The sequence below is a fragment of the Triticum urartu genome, chromosome 2, assembly GCF_003073215.2.
Source record: "Triticum urartu cultivar G1812 chromosome 2, Tu2.1, whole genome shotgun sequence".
Classification (NCBI taxonomy): Eukaryota; Viridiplantae; Streptophyta; class Magnoliopsida; order Poales; family Poaceae; genus Triticum; species Triticum urartu.
Genome location: NC_053023.1, coordinates 691,190,103 through 691,212,745, shown reverse-complemented (window position 1 = coordinate 691,212,745; position 22,643 = coordinate 691,190,103). Strand labels below are relative to the sequence as shown.

At 46.1% G+C, this 22,643-nt stretch overlaps 2 protein-coding genes and 1 pseudogene across 3 annotated transcripts; 2 read left to right on the top strand and 1 right to left on the bottom strand.

Annotated features, from left to right (window-relative positions):
* Positions 1-5,774: 5,774 nt before the first annotated feature.
* On the top strand, positions 5,775-11,948 carry LOC125539784 (annotated as a pseudogene).
* A 4,225-nt stretch (positions 11,949-16,173) lies between these two features.
* LOC125534150 (BTB/POZ and MATH domain-containing protein 2-like) lies at positions 16,174-17,175 on the top strand. The gene has a single exon (XM_048697439.1). It carries the CDS (start codon positions 16,174-16,176, stop codon positions 17,173-17,175), a length of 1,002 nt encoding a protein of 333 aa, XP_048553396.1.
* A 1,225-nt stretch (positions 17,176-18,400) lies between these two features.
* LOC125539783 lies at positions 18,401-22,006 on the bottom strand. Of its 2 annotated transcripts, none has more exons than XM_048703299.1 (7): positions 21,785-22,006; positions 20,032-21,092; positions 19,605-19,658; positions 19,459-19,518; positions 19,299-19,379; positions 18,923-18,970; positions 18,401-18,826 (listed from the first exon to the last, which is right to left on the bottom strand). In XM_048703299.1, exons 2-7 carry the CDS (start codon positions 21,011-21,013, stop codon positions 18,750-18,752), a joined length of 1,302 nt encoding a protein of 433 aa, XP_048559256.1. In that variant the 5' UTR covers positions 21,014-21,092; positions 21,785-22,006; the 3' UTR covers positions 18,401-18,749. The 2 variants fall into 2 exon arrangements, with proteins under 2 accessions (XP_048559256.1, XP_048559255.1); XM_048703298.1 differs by having other exon boundaries at positions 20,032-21,074; positions 21,785-22,005.
* Positions 22,007-22,643: the final 637 nt, after the last annotated feature.

Below are 22,643 nucleotides of genomic sequence, written 5' to 3'. Positions count from 1 at the left end.
TGGCTGCCCGTCTTGGCGACCGATTGATAAGTTTCTTGGAGCATGCAGTTCATCACAAGTGTCTTCACATATGGTGCTTTGCAGGGGGGGATTCAAGGACCAAAGTAGTAGTCGAGAGGATAAAATTGATTAGAAAGACACCTACAGAATGTTAAATGTTAATTGTTCTTTCTTTTGCATAACAATAATTTTGTGAGGAGGTGTTCTTTGAAATAAATGTTGTACCAGATATTTCTAAACCACAAATGTTGAAACACCAACTTCAGCACCATATCTGAAAGGACATGAACCACATAGACGCGTTTGGTTCGTCCTCAGGTAATGTCTTCGGTTAAGGTATTGGGAAGCTCCGGTTCCCTTTTCTTCTTTACGAATACGTGATGTGTTTAGTTTGGCCGCCCCACTCCCGCTTTCCTAATCAGCCTCGATTTGGGTGTTTTCGAGTTTGTGAACCTCCGTATCGGAAGACACTGCTACGAAATACGTTCTTGGCGTACCAAATGTTGGGTGCCGTTTCAGAAAGCGTAGTAATGGGAAACTGTCGCCATTCTTTCAAAACAAACGCGTCGATAGCCCCTGTAGAAAGACTCGAGGAAAACAAATTTAAAAGTAATAAAGGTATATGTATGATTATTTCTTTTCTGGAAAAACATGTATTATTATTTATTAGGTATTAAAGACTTTTTTGCGGGAAAGGAACTTTTCATTAATCAACCATGATGGTTACATTCAGAGTCCACAATGCTAGCTATCTCCATAGGCGAGTTCCGAAGCCAGCACGCCGTGCATTGCTGCGAACGGCCCATACAAGCAAGAGTATGACTCGCCATGTTCGTGTGCCTACTGATCTTAGCTAGACTAATGTTTCTTTCTAGAGTCAGCAGAATGCTTCTGATCCCATTAATACGAAATGCATGCCTCGAACGGTCCGTACCTTTAAATTGCACCACCTTCAACAACTCAGCACAATCGGTCTCAACAATCAATGGTAGGTCAGACCAGTGGAGGGCAAGCCGAAGTCCTTCTTCCATCGCCGTCATTTCAGTTTCTAGGGGGTCACCGCAATTGAAGAGCACCCTTGTCGCTGCGAAGATCACAACACCTTCATGATCCCGCAAGAGCATACCAGCTCCAGCCGTTCCATCTTCCTTCAGAAAAGAACCATCAATGTTCAGTTTTGCATGACCTGCTGGAGGAGCCTCCCAGCATGGAGTGTGTGTTACTTCAGGTATGTTCACCTGGAGACTGCTTGAGAAGTTGATCATCTGCTTGCCCTTTGTCATGTCGGCCTTCGGATGTTGCTAATGGCCAGCAGGGACGTGATATAGCTAGTAAGAAATCTGCGCGAAGCCTCAATCGGGACTGGTGTTTTGTGGTGAGTAACCTCATTTCTAGCATACCAAATTCGCCACATAATCATCAGAGACGCCAGCCGCTGGACGTCAGAGAGTTTCTCCAACAGGCGAAAGATCCAGTCAGGCTCGGCATCGCGCAGGACAGCAGTAGATGGAAGATCCCACTGTTCACGCATAGCTTCCCAAAATGCCACTGCGTGGTGTACATCCTCCGTTGCATGACCACACATCAAGCATGGAAGGTCGTTTTCCATATGTCTATGATGCTTGGTGGCTTGCGTTGCAAGGGACTCACGAGCTGCAAGCCATGCAAAAACACGAACTTTCGCTGGAGCTGCGTTCTTCCATATCAGGTCCCAAACCGGCCGTCGTCTGTCCGGCCGTGTGCTTGAAGCACCCAAATCTTAAAAGACCTTAAAGCTCTATTACTCCTACGATCGTCTAGTTGTTGGAAGAAAAAACTTTTGCCGTGATGACTTTATTTATAATAAAGTCCAGCATCTGCCTTCTCTATTAAAAAAAAATCCAAAACTTGATCTTGATCGAGGGTTTTTTATTTCTGTCAGGCAAAAGTCCATAATATGCGGGCGATGCTAGGCGTCGGTGCGCCGGCCGAACGCTTCGGCCGGTCGCACCCTAGCCGTCAGATCGGCCCGTCCCGAACCGTTGGATCCTTATCCAACCAGATCGTCGTCTTCCTCTCGTGAACCCCATCTCGACGGCCGCCCCGCGTCCCCCCTCGTCGCCGCTCCTCCCTCGCCTGCCCTCCTCGTCCCTGGTCGCCGTCCTCACTAGCCGTCTTTCCCGGCCGCCCTGGTCGCCGGTCGTCCCGGTCCCAGTCCTCGGCGACCATCCTCTTCACCAGCTTCGTCCCATGCAAATAGCAAATCCCTGCGGTTGTAGCTTCCATGGCCACCGTTGCAGCTCCGGTGGCGACGACTGGAGCTCACCGGCGTGCTCATCGGTGTGCTCGCCGGCGCTCATCCCCCGCTTGCGAACAAAAAAAATCGAGCGCCCAGGGAGATGCCCAGTGCTGCAAACTACAACGAAAAAAAGCTACAACTAGCGATAGGAAAAGCTTCAACCGGCTACGAAAAAAGATTCAACCAGTATACGACTGGAGTTATGGATGACCAAGAAAAGTTACAACCGGTGACAGAAAAAGCTTCATCTAGCGATGAAAAAAGCTTCATCCGACTATAAAAAAAGTTTCAACCATGGAAACGAAGGCATGGATGAAAAGTTACAACCAGTGACAGAAAAAGCTTCATCTAGCGATGAAAAAAGCTTCATCTGACTATAAAAAAAGTTTCAACCGTGGAAACGAAGGCATGGACGAAAAGTTACAACCGATGACAGAAAAAGCTTCATCTAGCGATGAAAAAAGATTCATCCGACTATAAAAAAAGTTTCAGCCGTGGAAACGAAGCCATGGACGAAAAAGGAAAAGTTGCAACCGACAGTTATAAAAGTTACAACCGCATTGAAAAAAGTTTCAAACTTCTTATCTCAGCTGCGACCCCGTGATGACAATGACGCCGTTTTGCTGCAAGCGTAGTAGATTTTTGCTACCACCGGCGATTGAATTTGCTACAACCAGTTTCAGCAAAAAAATCGCTATGGGGGTGTAGTCTGCCATGGCTGGTTGTAGCTCCGGCGTGGCCAGGTCCGGTGAGGTAGGCAGAGCTCCGATGCTGCGAGGTAGCGCGTCGCTGTGGTAGCACCCCGTCGCCCCCAGTTGCAGCATCTCCCGTGGTCGCCGGCGAGATGGGATGGTCACCGCGCAAAGCCATGGAAGCTTCGAGCGGGGAGGGGAGGCGTGGTGCTGCGACCGGGGGGTGAGGGGGGGAGGGGGAAGGGATGGGGTGGAGGGGCAGAAGAAGAGGGCGGCGCGCGCCCCGGCGAGCTGCGCGAGATGTGGGGGAGCTGCGATGAAGGAGACGCGAGGAAGAGGGAGACCGGCCCAATGTTCCGCCGGTGCCCCGGCCCCAAACGTTTCCCATAATATACACCTCAATACTCCTCAATGCATGGTCAGGTGTGTTTGGAACTTCCATGTTTATTTTGGGAGTACCAATACTCCTTCATTTTTGGTTTGGAAATATCTGGTACAAAATTTAAGCTGAGTAAAGGTCAAAATAAATATACGCCGATGCCCTTGACCTTTACGCTGGACCTACAGTTTTGGCTCTTTATACGGTTCCCTACGACTCTACGAGTCCAGTCGATCAGAGTCCTTGATTTCTTTCCATGATTTGGTCTTCCTATTCAAGTAGTTTACATCTATACTACTATTAAAAAAGCAAACATAATTTCCCAACAGACACACCATAAAATGTATACAGAATCACCAAAAACGTTGGATTAATCCAACTAAATCATATCTAACAATCCATATTACATTAGGGGTCTGTCACACAAATGAACGATGCAGATTAAATGTTCTGCCAGCAGACGCTCCTCCTTCGTCCTCAATTAATGGGATAGGGGATTTCTATCCCGTAATCTTCTCTCTCCCTCACAACACGCCGTCTCTCCTCCTCTTGCCCCACCGACGCGAGAGCAGATCGCCGCCACCGCCCACCGCTCCTCCTCTGCTGGCTGCTGCCCCATGGACGCGAGCGTGGATCGACGTCGCCGTTGTCCGCTCCTCTTCTGCTACTGCTCGGACGCGAACACAAAACTCAGTCGCCGCCGTCCGCTCCTCCTCGCCTCAAGGATGCGAGCACATGCCGCCGTCCGCCGGTTGCCGCTCTCCTCTGCCGCCTCATGGATGCAAGCGAGGGTCTCCGGCACCATCGTCCGCTCCACCTCTGCTGCCCCACGGACATGAGCGTGGGGCACCGTGGCCGCCTGCCGTTCTCCTCTGCTGACCCAGGTCCGTGCGACAGCCCCGTCGATCCCCTTTGGGCGCATTCCGTTCGTTTTGCTGCCGATTTTCGTGGGGAGCATATGTTTGGGGGGAGCGTTCGTCGGATGCCTATTCAGTGGCTCTGTTGCTGACGGAATTGGTCTTTTCAGCTCTGTGCGCCACTCTTCAGCTCATAAGATCAGAAGTAACAGACTGATTGAACTTATATCCTTATGAACGTACAGAAACTGATGGTTAACTATATTTGTTAGTGCACACCAAATGTTTGATATTTGTTCTATGTGACTATTACAGAACTTTTGGGTTATACAGAGGATACAAGAGGGTTGTTTCACAGCTGATTCAGCATCTTCTTCAAGGTTACATCTCCCCTGTACTGATTTACTATCTTTTCAGTTCATATTTATTAGTGGCCAAAGATTCATGCTTGCTCCCAAGTTCTGTTGATAGAGATGTAAGACTTTTTCTTTTGTTAACATGAATTTAGTTGATTGTTAACAGATTTGTCTGTAAGGTTTGAGGCCGCATTTAACGGACTGAACATTTTTTCTTTCTGAACTATGATCTTATGGGAAGTAGCGAGAGTGCGGGACTATGATTTGGCTATGGAGGCGTCACCTAACAATTCTGCATTCCAGGTATAGTTTCTGATCCTGATGGCTAAAAATATATATTTCTACAGTTCTTAATACAGTAATATCTAACGACATTTGTATGAAATTAATGTTGTTGTGATTAAATTCCATGTGTAAGAGGATCAGTTAGCGCGCTACAATAAGAGCTCATGATCAGTTAACGCACTAGAATAAAACATGGAGTAAAGATGCTGGAAAAAAATGCATTCCTCGGTCATATGGTTACACATGCGTTGCATGTGCATGGTTACTATGTGCTCACGAAATTCATGATTGAAAATCCTAATTCGGATGGAGCAAAGTTTCTACAAACTTTATAGATACCGGTGTTTAACTTTTATATTAGGCAAAATGAGCTCCTTTGCGAAACTGGTCGTACAATTCATTCTTCAGAAGTGCATTTGTAATAAAGAATTCCAATTTCTTGATTTTCAGTAAACTGATTGGGCCTCCCTTCCCATTTTTTCCAGAATCACCTCGCTTCCCATTTTTAGATACGGAGCTCTACAACAGAATTCCAGTTTGTTCCTCTATCATTTATGTTACAACTTGTTGTTGATTCTTTTACATTTCTTTGGTAACTTTAAGTGAAAGGCAACCTACAATCGAGCAGCGATTTACCAAAGAGCAGTTTAGAGTTTTCTCTTTCTTTTGTACATTGTTGTTGTGCATAATTTGTTCTGTTATAGAGCTTTGTTAGAAAAGCTGATTTAACGCATTGTTCGGCTTTAGATTACTGCACCTTATGGTTGTGAGTGGATTTAAGAGTTAACATGATACAATATCTTTTTGAAAGATGATAGATTATCTCGACACAAGCAGGTGTCATTTTTTGGCAGCATCCACGATTTCAGTGCACATGATTTACTACTGAAATACTCATGACTTACTATTTGGCTATACATTTTTACAGTATTTTCTAGGTGTACTGAAATTTCTGAAATGGAGTTGTATATCTTGTTTCTTAAATTTGCATGAACCAGGATTGTATGGGAATTAGTGTCGGTATATGCACAAGTTGCTGTATGTCCGGTTGTAAATGGGCTACAAAGAAATCAGCTTTAAGATCCTTTAGAACTGACATGCAGACCATGTTACGTTTTTGTCATACATATAGTTGTAAGCTTTTCATTTGGTCTCAAATTTAAATGAAGCTGACCATTTTCAGTCCTTTTTTTGGGGTTGTCCACACAGGACATACAGTACACGAGTCATACATACAGTTTTGAATCTTCTACTAGCTGGAAAAATTGAATGAATGCTAATTGGTTTTCAGTCGATCGTGAAATAGATATATTCCCTGATGAAACTGAAACCTTTACCCTTTCTAAATGTAAACTTGTGCCATTAATGCCGTATTGTTCTTTGGGTCTGTTTTTTCTCACAAACTCATAACATGCTAGGAGAAGAATCATGTAGGCAGATGAATGTAAATTATGAAGCATCTTAGCACCGTTTTTGTATTTATTAGTGTCCCTGAAAGCTTATGCATCTTACAACCACACCTGACACCACCTACCTTATCTCTCGTGTTCCTCATGCCGCCACCTTTCTCTATGGCCTCCTCCCCACTGCCGGCCGCCGAGTCAACATCATCTTCGGGCCGCCCATCGGCTGCATCTTTTCCATGGCTGTAGCCTATCAAAAATAGGAGCAATCCCATTGTTGGTACAGAGCCTGAAGATTCTTTGCCTTTGTTTGAACTGGTTCAGTTTTGCCTTTCATATGCTATCTATTTGATTGGTCCATGTAGATTTAGGCAACATGAGACGAGCCGATGATATATAATGGTAGATACGATGCTCTATGCTGCAAGTGTTTGATGTCTTGGTGATGGCAGGTTTTGCGAGTAATTGACATGTTTTTTTAGTAGAGGATAATTAGAGATATAAAGTTCCAACTCAGATGTTGGGAAATTTAAAAGTGGACTCTTTGATTTTGAGTAATTCTAAGAGAATACATCTTATCGTTCAGGTATCCTTTTTTTAGTAATGCTAAGAGCATACATGATACATCTCATCATCCTTGATAGCTGATAGCCGATGACATGAGCGAGTGGGGGACAGGCCCCTTTAGCTACTGCAATAAGGTAGTGCATACTGTTGGAACCCCTTTCACGATTCCCACTCCACCGGCTGCACCGAGTCTTTAGGAGCGATCCGCAACGGCCGTAGCACTCCGCACGATCCTCATGCTTATCATGATTAGATAGGGCTCAATCGTTGGACATGCATGTATATAAACCCATGTAATCGCTCAATGTGAATACACGAGAGTTCTGACTCACTTGTCTTCTCATACAAATGGGTTACTCATATTCCGTTGTTAGACGAGCTAGCCGCAAGAAGTAGGTTCAGCATTCGGCTCCATTTGATTTACATTCAGATCATCTTGCTGCAACACCATTACTTTTCTTGATAGCAAACAACTATTTTCAGTAATCATATATATAGCTTGTATTTGGTTTGTTTATTTTATTATACCATAGATATCATGATAAACTTTTAATCGCTTAATGAGAATGTTTTGTTCACTCAAAATTGAGTGCCTGATAGTCTGATTAGATTGTGTATGTGAAAAATATGCAACAGGAATATGCAGCTGCACCTAAAAAATGACATTGTTTCCTTGGGGTGTAGACAAAATATACAGCTGCACTTTACCACAAGATGGTTACTATGGTACTTTCTGGGGATGTGTATAGAGGAATCCCCCATGTATTTAGGTTGTTTGCATAACTATTACTCTTCTCTAATTTCTGACTTGGTGATAATTCAAAACATACATTCTGTTTTGAAATAAAAAGATAGGACCAAAATTGTGTTGTGCTCTATCAACAGAACTATGCTCTCCTAAACCTGAATGAACCAGACGTGGAAAGACATCTGAGTTTCAGTTGTGGTGTTTCAACATGAGTTTAGAGCGTTAATGCTCTGGTGATGTGAGGAGGTGAAGCTGTATGCTACCAGATCGCAGATATTTCTTGGTACATATGCATTTAAAGAAAAGATGGGTGTGTGTGTGACTGTGATAGATGGTTCTACTGGTATCTTATTGGATATATACAAGAAGTGTTGGTAAGGAAATCAAAATACAAGATACAAGAGAATGCTGCAACAGCCAAGGTTCCAAAGTATATTGAAGGTGCTCGCAAGCTTCCTTGGACTGGTTCTTACATAAATGCTTCTGAATGTCATCTCTCCTACATGGTGCTGGTTAATGCCTTCTTTTGTATGCAAACTACATGGAGGGCATACAACCTATACCTCATAGTAACGAGGTAATAGAAGCTGGCAGTACAATTATCATGTATCTGCGTGAGTCTGGAAGGTAGATACGTTGTTCCGCAAGACAGACGTCAACTTTTTAAGTGGCATCATAGTGGGCCCAGAACTTGTTGATGAAGCCAATGATAGGTTGATTGTAGTGATAGGGCATTAGACGTAATGCTAGATGTAACCCTAGACAGTCAACTGTCCAGTCTTTAATCACTTTTGTTTTGGAGCATTTTTGTTTTCTTGTCATAGGGTTATACGTGCGTTGCACGTGCACGCTTACTAGTCTCTCCAAAAGAAAACTCCCTTCAGGTTGTTTTCCGCGTGAATGCGTTCTGGCCTACCTTCTCCATGGCAGGAGAGCGCCTACCTGAGAAGATAACGTCGTCGACGATCTTCGCAGAAACCACCGCGACTCTATCTCTCGAGGTGACCAACTACCTGCAGCTCACGGGCATGGGCGTCAGCAAGTTCGTTTCTTCCCGGCCTTCAGAATCGGCGGCTACGACTGGCGCATCGACTTCTTCCCGGACGGAGAAAACGAGGACTGTGCCGGCAACGCCTCAGCGTTCCTGACCTATCTTGGCCAAGACGTGGACGTGAGCACCAAGTTCGGGATGAGAATGCTGGAGAAGAAGGGCCGGTCACCGCCGGTAGCAAGCTTCGACGTGTCGAAGCGCGTCTTCTCTTCGGGGCCATACAAGGACGATAGCTGGGGCCACTACAAATTCGTGGACAAGGCCAAGCTGGAATCGCTGTCGCAGCTCGGGGACGGCTGCTTCACGGTACTGTGCGACGTGACCGTCACACACGATTCGCTGCCGGTGGAGCTGCCTTTCCACCTCGGACGCGTGCTCAGAGACGGGAGAGGCACGGACGTTACGTTCCACGTGGGCCGTCGGAAGTTCCACGCTCACAGTCCCGTCCTCGCCGCACGGTCGCCCGTCTTCGAAGCTCAGCTCTATGGCCCCATGGCGGACAAGGACATGGGGCGCGTCAAGATCGTCGGCGTGAAGCCTTTCATCTTTGAGACGATGCTTCACTACATCTACACGGACTTCCTACCGCCATGCCCCGATGAAGGAGGAGGCTATAGCACAGCGGCCATGCAACATTTACTGGTCGCGGCTGATAGGTATGGGCTTGACAGACTGAAACTTATATGCGAGGAAGAGTTGTGCAAAAGAATCGATGCGGAGACCATCGCAACCATGTCGATGCTGGCAGATCAGCACCACTGCAAGCGACTCAAGGATGCATGCCTAGAGTTGTTTCCGGCTGCCGCACGTGGGCGTCCTCGAGGTAAACGTGTCAAGTCAACCACACCCATCGTCGGCACCAAGCTCCGTCGTGGTCTAAGAAGTGACACCAAGCTCCGTCGTGTTCTTAGAAGTGACAAGGAAGGATATGTTGAGATGGCGCTCCCCTGAACCTCTTCTAGCTAGGCGTAAGAAATCCGATGTGCTCACGGCGAGTGCAATTGTTTCAGCGGAGCTCACGGAGGGAGGAGCATCCTCTTCGCCAACCCCTTAGTGCTCGTGTCTTTTCTCAGTCTGTCGTTTCAGTTCAGGGTATGGCGTCGTCGTCGGTCATAGATCTGTTTTGAAGAACGTTTCCCTGTTGGTCTGAATGTCAATTTCAAATGGCCTGCGCCTAGAAATAAGATTGAAGAAAGTGCCCTCTCGGTCGTGTGTTTGCAATAGACTAGGAAAAGTGTTTTGATTGCTCGTTAATTTGCAAATTTGTATTCGTTTGATCATTTTCCTTGTGTTTCTGTGTTGTTGCCGCGCCCCTTCTCCCTCACTCACCGGAGCTCTACCTCTATCTCTCTCTCTGCACTCGAGGAAGAACTGAACTGGAGGAAGAAGAAGTTCACAGGGACACAAGTATTTTCCGGCGCACGTACACCACCCACCGCACGAACGGCGTTCTCTTTTTTCCTGAGCACGAACTCAGTCCAGCTGCTTCAGCAATACACAGAGGGATAGGGGAGCCTTATACGCCTACGCACATACGCCAGGCCGTGCCCACGGACGATGCGACCACTCCCATCACGGGCGACGCGGTCACACCTCCTGGCTCCTCGCCAACCAGCTCACACACGCACGCGCGCACGTACACGTGCTGCTACACACACACACACACGCACGCGCGCACGTACACGTGCTGCTACACACACACACACGCACGCACACTTGCCACTGACTGGGCGCGGCCACGGACTCGCATCCAGCACACTCACCGCACACGCACGCACCCGTACACTAGCTGGACTAAGCCTAGACACAAGTCAGACTAACCCAAGATACCAGTCGGACTATGCCCAGACTATGGCCAAGCCATACAATAGTCGGACACAACCCAGACTATGGTCAGACAAGTGCCCCGCCGTGGCTTATTTGCTAACAGTCTGGTGGGCTTTTTGTTCGATGGAACATCAGGGTTCTCTCTGGTCGTATTATATCGCGGAAAACTTTTGGCATTTTGATTGATGTTACATGTATTGCTTTGTCAGATGTCAAAACATGGGTAAAACGTTTAGGCCCCTCATAGTGGGAGAGTAATATAAGTAGTACTAACATGCATGCTACATAAGCAAAAAAGATGATATCTCAAGTAGCTAATGAGGAGAGACAAATTGAGTAACATAATATGTTACAATCAATAGTAGTTTCCAATGAAAAAATGATTCTACAAAGTAATAACTAAAGTTCTCTATGTTTTTTTTTGCGGGTAAATAAAGTTCTCTATGTTATCATACATATAACACTAATCACTAAATAGTAGCATAGACTAGTAACATGTACATGTTACTGGTCTAAGTTACTCACCACTATGACCAGCCTTGTGGACCTGGTGATGAGCCTCGGTGCTCGAACTTTGTACATACTAGAAAATTCCCCACGCGTTGCAGTGGAAATTTTTGTCGACTTCTTTGAGACATATTGTAACGGTATATGTATGTATTTTACACAGCATAATATGCATCCAAACAACTGAATGGACATATATAGGCATTATGGTAGTAATAGGTTTTCTTGTAGCTTGAACCCTCAGAACACATGTTAGGTAGGAAAACCATAGTTTTTTGATCCAGTTGTTGCATCTTGATTATTGAAAACAATGGACAAAAAATCTATTGTGGATGGACAGCATGCAATATATATGTTCAATCTGGGGGGTTCTACAAAACAGTTAGATAAAAGATCAGAAGTTCTTTCCTGGATTAGTTACTGTTAGAAGCTGTAGCAGAAAATCCACTCCAGGAAAGATTGACAACCCAATATGCAGATAGAGAGAAAAGTAATATACTTAAAAAGGGAAAATGTCAGAACAGCAAACTAGCTGCATGTGTCGGCCTATTTCATTGCTTCATGGATGGAACTTACAATATGCATGTGTTTGTGATATGAAAAACCTGTTGATTTGAGTAGATCGATTCCGGAAACCAAATTTTCTCTCCATAGAATTTAGGCCATCAAACTGGTATGCTACAACGACCTGAATAATTCAAGGAATCACCTAGTCAGTGGCAAGAATATACAATTGTAGAAATACAGTGCAAAAAGACTAAATAGGCTGCAGTAACTTCCCAGAGCAGGCAAATCTTTTTTTTTTTGAAACGCAGTCCCTTAGGGTCCGATTCATTAAATAAGCTCGAAGAGAATTGCCCGGTTAATAAACGGAAAACCGGGCGAAAACCGTCACAACTGGCCCGCAGAAACAAGGCACACAGGGCGACCTGACAACCCACACAAGAACACACACACGCCACCGAGGGGAAGCGTCGAGGCTTGCGCCGGCCGATGCCAAACAGCCAACCACACGCGCCGGCGACTAGGCAGCTCCGACTCTGTCGACGAGCATTGCAGGAGAAGAGCGTTGGGCTTGCGCCGAGCCAGCGCCAGAGCGGCGACTCCTCGAACACGCCGGAAAAGACCGACTACCAAGAACCATCAGCAAACCTGACTCCGCCCGAAGCCGCCATCGTTGCCACAAACAAGAAGCCGCGCAACATCCGCATTGCCAGACGGGCACCTGCCGACCACAATGCCGCGAGCATCCAACCCATGAAGCATGCAACCGGGATCTGAAGCTCTTCAAGGCGACACCCCAAAGAGGGAAGCGACCATGTCGACGCCGTCGCCCGACCCAGCCGGGCCTTAGGCTTTCACCCGAAGAGCAAGATCCGAGGGCGTAAGGGGATGCCGGACTCCACAACGACGCCTCCAAGGAGGTTAAACGACGTCCACAGACGCCGACGCCGCCGGTCGGCAAGACCAGCCAAGCTTTCGCCCGGAGTATCCCCAACACCACCAGCACCCTTACGCACTGCACCTTCGCTGACCCGCCCACCTCTCGCGAAGCCACCGCGCCAGCAGCATCGGAGAGCCACCACACCTCACCTCCCCACCGGATGAGAAGACGCCGACAGGCCAGATCCGGCCGATCTGGCATCCCACCACCGCTGCGCAACAGGAGCCACCAGAGGCCAGCCCACCACCGGCCCGACCGGGGACCGCGCCCCACAAGGCAGGCGGGGGGGCCGCGCCTGCCCCGACGCGTCGGAAAGGAGCAGCCGGGCCGGAGGCCAGGCGCCCGCCGACGGGGCTATTGCGGCTTCCACCCGCGAAGGCCGCTGCCAGGAGACACAGGGGCCCGCCGGAGCCGCAGCAGAAGCCCCCGACGGATCCATCGCGCGACGCGGAAAAAGGGGATCGAGCCTTCCCATCCCGAGATCTCGCGGCCTGGCGAGAGGAAAACGCCCCCGCCGCCGCCGTCCGCCGCCAGGGCTTAGCCCGGCGGCCTCCTCCGGCGACGGCGAGGGGAAGAAGGAGGGGGGCGGGAGGGCGGCCCGGCGGCGCGACTGAGTCTCCGCCCGTGCCACCTCAGCCGAGACGACGCGGGGCGTTGCTCTTTTTAGCAGGCAAATCTTTAATCTATATAGCAGTTGTAGTGTTTCAAAACAGTTGAGAAATATGAGGGAGCAGGATATGTGCAAGGGAGGCAAACAACATGTCCATCGACACCAAATTTTCATCTGAGAAACTAAATACATATTCCGTATATCTTCACGATTCCACAAAAAGAAACACAGGTCAGAAAAAAGGAGACAACCAACCAATAAGGCACCTATTAGATAGTCGAGGGAGATCCAGGGGAGCCACCACAACACCTGACATGCTCAACATGAAAGTTATTCAAGATCTGGGGATATTGTGAGGCACCGATGTGATGCGATTGTTATATGTTTGCGGACAGATGGCCTGCCGCTTGAATGTCTGGCCGGATTTAATGATCCCATCAGTTCGTTTCCACACATGCATGAGTGGGGGGACGGAACAACAACTATAACTGAAGGCACTGACGCATAAATAGCAGCAAAAAAACACCAGTCGGAGGCTAATCAAAATAAAAAATGTGGAAAAAGACGGGAGGACGTCGCTTCAGCTTATGCATGCAAGTTTAGAGGACAAAAAAAAAAGAAAAATAAAATAATTTGTGATGTGGCATGTGTCGTGATGTTGGGACTCACTCGATGATGTGGATAGGCTGCATGTTAAGATAAATATGATAGTGAGGATGAGTCTCTTAGGTATATAGGATTAGCTTTCTGAACTAGACATAGCTAGTTATGCACTATGGATTTTCTTAGGCAACTTCAACTTGTACCGTTATGCTAAAATCGTAATAGAGATGGGGCCAATATGACTTACATATTTATCTTCAACGAGCTGGTTAGCTTGGTTTAATTGAGTTGCTCATTAAAAAGAAGCGTTTTGTTAGCCCGGTTTCATTAAGTTGCCATTAAAGGAATGGCGTTTTACATTGGAGCGACATGCAAATAGATCCTCAACCAGGAACATTAAGACTAATTTTCCCCTTCAACCGCGGGAATAATTAAGTTATAAAATACTCCCTCCATATCAGTCCATCTTAGTTTGTGCACCGCGACCTAGACGGAGAAAAAAGAAAGAAAGAAACTTGATGTTTATTTGCTAATTACAAATACCATTTGCATGCAGAGAACTAATCACGACATTGATGTGCTATATAGTCTCAAGTCATTGAAGGCATACGCGCCTCATGTCTCGTATTTGTTGATTACTTTTTACATGGCAAGAAATAGGAACCGAGGTGGGAAATTAATGCATCACACTTAAGTGTTTTGGAATTATTCGATTTTCGTAATGTGCCTAATACACCGATACATAGAAAGTACACAAGTTCATCTGTCCGCAAGACAGCTCTGCGAGCAAAGGCGGAGCTTGGCCCCAGGCTACGCAAGCAATGGCATGTGGCCTGCAAAAATTCCCAACCCATATGTAGGGAAAATGAAAGTTAGCCTGTCGCGGAATCACTATTTAAATGGTATCCCTTGCAAAAACTCACTCCTTCCCGAAAGTACCCTTCTGAGCTCGAGCTCAAATGAGCTAGGATAAACAGTAAAAATAAAAAATAAACTGATTTTTTTTGTTGCAAACTTCAACAAATATTCTAATTGATTGCAAATTTTTCTTACGAGATCACATTCGTGGAAGGCGTGGCAAAAAAAAGTCAGTCCTCCAAAATGCTTTCAAAAGTATTTTGTTTCACACATGACATGGAGGCCACTTGTTGCAACTTGACAGTTTCCCTTATTTTCATAGATTCATTTTTTAACGTTTTTATCTCTTAAACCTTGCATCCAAATACTGAACCGTTTTCACCGTTGCATTTCTCGCGTCATGATCTTTGAAACTAAATCACATGCTAATATGTTGCGATGAACTTTTCATTTCACAAAAAAACATAAACAGAAAAAAAACAAAAAACGAAATCCAAAAGACGAAAACCAAAATAAAACGGTTCGTGCAAAAATGAATACCTAAAAATGGAAGAATAAAACCAAAGCCAACAAGCACGGTTGTGGTTTTTCACTTTGTTTATAGAAGCACAAACTGTGATTTTCCTTTCTTCCTAGAGAAGTATAACTATACTTCTCGGGGAAGCAAATATGTGATTCTTGTGGAAACTCATTTTTATTTTGTAAAACACAGTTGTGCTTTCTCATGAAAGCAAACTTGTGCTTCTCGTGAAAGCATAGTTTTTTTTTTTGAAAGTCATAGTTGTGCTTCACAAAAAGCAAGCTTGTGCTTTTCATGAAAGTCAAACCTGTGCTTCACAGTCTCGCTCCTCGATATACTCAAAGCATTGTGCAATAGAACGTCCAATATACATCAGCACATTACCAGAAAAGCATTCCGTGTATGTTTCATACACGGCAAAGGCCATTTTAACCACGACTTAGCGTACGCCGAGTGTTACACTCGGTTTAAACATCATGGCTTAGAGTGTTTCGGCTTAGGGTATGTAAGCCGTGTTTTAAAGATTGAAAACACGGCTTATTTGTAAGCCGAGTATAATATGCTTGTAGCCGGCGTATATAGGAGATCACAGCCGACAGCACCTAAGGTGGCGCTACGTGGCGTGGCTATAAGCCGGCACGCCCATGTAAGCCGAGTGTCGTTCCTGCTATTACGATTTATACATAAACCGAGTGCCACCTCATGGTGTTCTGTGACCATCCGGGGATCCAGGTTGCTGGCACGTATTACCTGTAAGCCGTGCATTCTGTGGACTCACACTCGGCTTATATATCTAAACCGAGAAGAGCAATTTAGTTCTTACGGTTCTATAAGCCGAGTGTTTTTTAACTTACAAGGCAACATGTGTTTTTCCTTGTAGTGGCAGACCCATGTACTTCCTGTTGGCCGCCTCCTGTTGTAATACCAAGGTTGCCATCATCGCATGTTTGGCAGCCGCCTTAGTGTTTTTGCTGAATATGATCGATGATTTACCTCTGTTCAGCCCTGTTGAACCGTACCGTTCCTGCGTAGACTGGACCAACAGTTTTGGCTCTTCACGGTTCCTGCGAGAGCCTCCCATCGTATCATGTAGAGTCATTATTACTTCCATGTTTGTTTTCCCTATCCACGTTCTCTCCCTAAAATAAGACGCCAGTTTCCCTCGGCCCTCGGGCGTTTACCTTCGCCATGGCTAAAAGCTCAACGTCGGCAGCAGAGGAGCGCGTACCCGAGGATTCCGAGATCACCACGTCGAGAAGCATCACTGTCACGGAGAGCACCGCGACGCTCAGTCTCGAGGTGACAGATTACCCGAAGCTCAAGGGCATGGGCGTGGGCCAGTGCATCAAATCGCGCGTCTTCAAGGTCGGTGGGAACGACTGGGAGATGAGGTTCTACCCGGATGGCTGCAACAACGAATGTGATGACAACGCCTCAGTGCTTGTGTACTACCTCAACGCGCGCAAGGAGGAGCCTGTGAGCACCAGGTGGGCACTTAGCATGCTGGAGAAAAAGAGCCAGGTAGACGTGGTCAGCCCCATGGTGGGGAAGTGCGTCTTCACTCGGAGGAAACTCTGCAACTGGGGCTATCCCGAATTCGTGAAGAAGGCCAAGCTAGACTCCCTGTCGGAACTCGGCGACGGCTGCTTCACGATACTCTGTGTCTTCACCGTCATCATCGACGAGTCACCGGCGATGGAACTGCCCCGCGACCTGGAGGGCATGCGCAGGGACGGGAGAGAAACGGACGTCACGTTCCGTGTGGACGGCCAGGAGTTTCGCGCGCACAGGCCCCTCTTGGCCGCGCGATCGGCCGTCTTCGAGGCGCAGCTATTTGGCCCCATGGCGGACAAGGATATGCAGTGCGTCAAGGTCGTCGACATGGAGCCTGCCATCTTTGACATGATACTTCACTACATCTACACGGATTGGAGGCCTATATGTGATGATGAAGAAGGCTACAGTACGGCAGTGATGCAACATTTACTGGTTGCATCGGATAGGTACGGGTTGGACAGGCTGAAGTTGATGTGCGAAGAAGAGTTGTGCCAAAGGATCGACGCGGAGACCTTCACAACCACGTCGGCATTGGCGGATCAGCACCACTGCGAGCGGCTCAAGGATGCATGCCAGAAGTTTGAATTATCCCAATTGACAAAAGTTTTGTCGGTGACCACGGCGACCGACTGACGGGTTTAAGCACCTCCCACTGGCTTTTCAAGAGAAACCCGGCGACAAAGGGAAGCCTTTGAGAAGAAGAAATTGATCGAAGTTGGAAATTTTGAAGTATCCGTACAAAAAACCAATGTAAAATTTATTTTGAATAAATAACCTTAGCCAAGTGCCTAGTTGTGTGGGTAATTTTTTTGTTTTCAAGTCGAAAACCTATGGGGGTTTAGGTATTGCCAAATTAAAGCTCATAGCTTCTGGCTTCTTATGAATTTGCATACATACATACTGCCGCAATCGTCTAATGCACCTTGGAATTGCTAGCAAACCTTATTGCCCCCCCACCCACCCCCCTCAGCATCTACATGGCTTGGTTTGCCTGAGTTGTTCAAGAATAAAGGAAGATGAATGCTGGCCTTCTACGAGCTGCATGGCATCTTGGACCTCCGAATAAGAGCGCTTTGGCATGATAAGTGATAGCTATGGGTTTGACTTGGTTGTTCAAGCAAAAGGAAAGATGAATGCCATCCTTCTACAAGTTGCTTGGCATCTTCGACCTTGAAGAAGTTACTCCCTTCATTCCAAAATAAGTGTCACTGATTTAGCGCTAAATCTTAGTGGATGGGTGTTCCTCCGGGGAGCGCTGTGGCATGAGAAGTGATAGCTATGTATGGCCAACGTATAACAATAGTGCATAGATTCTCTTGTTTGATCAATCAGAATTCCAATAACAGTGGGATAGTTTGATGAAACGGGTTGCCTAGGAGTAGTTTGGTATAAGAATCTCCATTTCCCTTAGTTTTTTTCGTTCCTACACCTACCTCTTAACCTCTCGAGATGGAGGAAATTCCCAGCGGAGGTCATTAAAAAACAACTACCCAAAGTGCCGGATATCACCATGGCTTCTGCTTTTCCAAACCACCTGCGTTAAAAAAAATTAGACCTTTAAGCAATCGAGGATGACACAACAGACTACCCTCTGAGGCCGAGTCCATCAATCAATCCAGGCCTACAGGTCTGCCAGCCTTTTATTTTCCTGTTGCTCGAGAATCTTTTCTCAGATAAGCAAGTATAGGGGAAACAGAAGAAGCTTAATAGCACCTGTCCGTTGCCGTATACTGTATTCCCTCCGTCCCAAAATATAAGACGTTTTTTGATACTAGTGTAGTGTCAAAAAACGTCTTATATTATGGGACGGAGGGAGTAGTTTACACTGAAGCAAACGTTTGGCAAAAGAACAATTGTAGAACCGCTGCTAACAAAGCACAAGCTCAGTAGCGCCTCTGCATTTTAAGAGAGAAATGCAGAGGATCCACTTACCATCCAGACGCTTGTATATATTCGTCATCTTCCTAAAAGGCTAAAATGTATATACATTTTTTTCCGTTCTACTCATTGCCATAAGCTAGCTGCAAGGTCAAAAAGATTCTATGAATTTGTTTCTCCTCTGAACCTTTGACCATATAAAGTCAGAGAAGAATAAAAAAATGAATGATACTAGTGTGCTCTAGGGTTCAACCATCCACAGAAAGACCCCACTTTACGTTGAGATTCCTGTAAGCTTGGCCGAAACAGCATAAACCAAACAACAGGACCTATGTCGTCGTTGTCAGCCTGCTTTCTTTGCTGTCAACCTTCAGTTCGTCTTCCTTAACAGCAGACTGAACATCATCTGGGATGCAAATATTAAGGTCGCATCAGTTTGTTAGCCCTTGAAGTGAAAAAGAAGTCTATCAATTTAATTGATGTTCCAAGCAGAGTAAACTACCTAGGGGATTAGGAGTTGCACTTGAGGCCTCTGCCGCTGGTGTAGTTCCTACGAAAGAAGAAATTATGGACACTTTGACATGGCAGACAAGAAATATATTGGCATGTGCATATAACTATAGTAATTGTGGCATTACTATTCACGGGAGTGAAGAGAAAAAATGATCAAGATGTTTTGAAAAAAATGAAGCTTCTTATTTTGTATTATACTGTACTTTAGTCTCATACAGCCAAACAAGTCCAATCATTCATTTCCAGTTTAAGCTGATCTACACAAATCTCACTCATCATAATTTTTTTGTTCATAAAATGAGGACTCAAAAGTCATCCAAGGTATGATTAGAAAGACTAATCAGAAAGGTCGGGTCTTGGTCTACCTGAGGCTTCTGTCATTGAGCCATCAACTCCTTTCAGGATGCTAGATTCTGTCTTTGGTTCATCAGACAGTTCTGGGTTATCTGAATTTTCACACCCAAAGAATTAGCTCAGGATAACTGTTGAGCGTATCAACCAAATAAAAATAAAATTACATATTACCTGATGGTTCCTTACAAATATGTTGGTCGCTATTAGCAGTATTTGAGTGTTCCTTGGAGCCTACCAAAATAGCACCGTTAATTATTCATTAAGAAGCCATTTACTCATCAAGGACATGAGCAAGCATACAGGGCCTAATGTGATACCTGATGTTATCTCAGTCTCGTCCATGGCAGCTGGAAAACCACGCGGAGTTTGGCCTGCCAAGATAAGATCCAAAATCATGACACATGAACTGAACTCTTTTCCATATTACAGGTAGCGTTTGTTCAAATTTTTAATTGCATGCTTCTTAACTGCATAAAACTTAGATTAACCTGGAGATTCTTTCATAACTACGTCCACAAGAACAGTATTCAGTTTTTCAGGTAATAAGTGCTGAGCATTAACATAAATACAATTAAAGCTCACAAGATCAAAACTTCACATAGTACACGAAGTTTCCTGAGAGTCATGCATAACTGACAGGGTTGACAAGTTTCTGAACTTGTCCTGGGGAAGGACAGATTAGGATTTCAGGTCAATGTGGATTTTATCTGAACCACAGAAGGGCATCTAATCCAAGAAGCATACCTGATGACTCCTTGCTTCCACTTGAAGATTCAGAATCAGTGTTAAACTCAGGGACAGATTTTCCTTCAACATGCACATCTTGATCCACATGTCTGCATGATACTAATACAGGCTGGGCAGGTTTAACTGTGACTGGCACCACAGTAGCTGATGGTTCTTGGCTCAAATATCCAGTGTCTTGCTTGGGCAAAGGCCTTGATACATTCCCAGATATAACCGAAACAGGTGCTGCTGCAACAACCCCAGAACCAACGTAAGGTCTTGGAGCAGGAGGGATGATGTGCTTAGTGGTAGATGTCTCCACAGGCCTCCTCATCTGAAGAGGCTTTGCAATTGTAACGTTCTCTAAGTGGACTGGTAAGGGAGGAGCAGCTTGTCTGTGGATTGCAGATGCTTTCTTTTGAAGTTTACTTGGTTGGAGCATGGGGAGGTCAGGGGCAAGATCATCCTTCGGTGTTATTGGGCGTAGGTTAGTTTCATCTGGGATCCAACCTCTGAGCACCTGATTGTCCTTCACTCTCACCGTAATAAGAGAAAATCCAGGACATTGCTTGGTCATCTTTCCAACAAAATGCTTGCCAATGATAACATCCTTGCCTAAATTACCTTGCAGATGAGCACTACTACTGCTGGAGACTTGATTTTCACGAAACTTGACTGTGCTACCAGACTCTACAGGTCGACTGGGCCTATCACCTTGAGTCTGCTGTGCAGGCAGCACATAAACTGTGTGCATTTTAGTGTCAAGAGTACCACCTAATTTATGGTTAATATGCACCCCATCATGTTGGATATTTGGGTTATACAGCGCACTGCGAAGAGGTGGAATGCTCTGAATGGGCTGTGCCATGTGTGGCTGTTCAAATGTAGAATACTCGTACTTCCTTGGACGACCACGCTTACGCTTTGCACCAGAGCTTGCGAGTGGCTCAATGGGCAGCGGTTCATTAGGCGCAGCAGCTTTATTCCCTTCTGATGTCATCTCTACTGGCTTGCTTCAACTTTTTGCAGCGGCAGCTTCACCCAAGAGTGCTGAGACTACCCTGTTGGTTTGAATTTACCTTCAATCAGAACAACAGATTTTCTTTATAAAAGAGGCAAGAACTCTGCCGGTAACTGAATGCAAAAAAGGCAGTTTCTCATGATACTGTTTTCAGAAGCCAGATGGCCACAGTTTGAAATCAATGATGTAAACTGCATGTTGAAAATACAAAGGTACACAAGCTAGTCAAACCGAATGCTGCTGCAAACCATTTTTGTCCATAACAGCAAATTAATAAATCCCACATTAACAAAACATAATTACTTTCCTTATTTAAAATGTTATGCAATAATCGATCCAAGTGGCTTAAATTCTTCATTTACTAATGTACCCACACATCTTAAATTCTAAACAGTGAGCTCCTAGAACATACATTTCCTGGACATAAAACGCTTGATGCTGACATCTGAATGGCAAATTCTTATCAGTATCCCATCCAACGCATTAACATGTTAGACAAAATCGAACCAATATCCAGACGAGAGGGGCACGGGTGAGAACCTCCCACCCGGTCAATCTAGAAAATCATCCCATCTCGTCCTACCATGTGGCACGGCCCAAAACATCATCGGATCAAAACAGAGGAACCAGAGTCAATCTGAGACTCGGAGAACCGATCAGAATTTTTCACAAAATAAAACTGAAAGAAACAAACCAGACATGAGCCAGCCATACATGCGTGGGCTAGTACAGATGGGAGTGAGCGATTACCCCTGAAATCACGACCTCCGTCCGCGCGCCGTCGCCTTGGGGAGGAGAGATGATCGTCCGCGGGCGGGGGAGAGGAGGAGAGGGGAGGGACGCCGCGGACAGGGCTGGCGGCGGAGGAGCTCGGGGCGCTAGGGTTCTCCTCGCTGGGGGGAAGGGAATGGCGGGGGATCGGAGGGGGGGGCGGACGATGTGGCTCGATTGAAACGGCAGGCAGCCTCGCCCCGCCGCACCATACAAATCGTGGCTGGCTCCGGAGGAGGCGGAGGACTGGTGGCGCTGCTAGGTCCACCTGCCGTTGTCCGGCCCGCGAACGTGGGTACATTTCACATGGGCCGACAGTTCTCTGCAGGCCATAATTAAGGAAGGTCATCATCTTGTTCTAAAATAAAAAAAACTTTGTTATTTGTTAAAAAAAATTTGCTTTCAGTTGGTTCCCAAAAATCTGCTAAATTATTATTTTTACTAAAAATAATTATTTGTCTTCGGTTGTCGCTGAATAAACTATGAAAGCTGCTAGGCATCAGCCGACTAATCTTAGGAAATGATCAGTCGCCTAGCTAGTCGATGATTTGGGTTGGTAATATGATGTGGGTCACTTGATACGCTGGTAAAAAAGCCACACCATAACTTCCATCCTAATATTCCCACGCGATAATCCTAGACATATAGGCCTATTACATGCACTCCTTCGCTAAATTTCTTCCCCCCCCCCCCCCCCCCCACCAATTCCCACCGGGGTGGCCTGCTTCATTCCCCTTCTTTCCAATCACAGGCATGCCCTGTAATTAAATTCCGCCCGTAAGTGTCTGTACATGTACCATTACTCATTCCATGTCTCCTCGGAGCGTCTCCAACCATC

What these genes read in the sequence shown, in the direction of transcription:
- LOC125534150 (XM_048697439.1), top strand. Translation starts at nt 16,174, where the DNA reads ATGGCTAAAAGCTCAACGTCGGCAGCAGAGGAGCGCGTACCCGAGGAT.
- LOC125539783 (XM_048703299.1), bottom strand. Translation starts at nt 21,013, where the DNA reads ATGACATCAGAAGGGAATAAAGCTGCTGCGCCTAATGAACCGCTGCCC. An exon ending in CGAGACTGAGATAACATCAG is followed by an intron (nt 19,519 to 19,604) that starts GTATCACATTAG and finishes CTATTTTGGTAG; the next exon opens with GCTCCAAGGAACACTCAAAT. An exon ending in TATTTGTAAGGAACCATCAG is followed by an intron (nt 19,380 to 19,458) that starts GTAATATGTAAT and finishes GTGAAAATTCAG; the next exon opens with ATAACCCAGAACTGTCTGAT.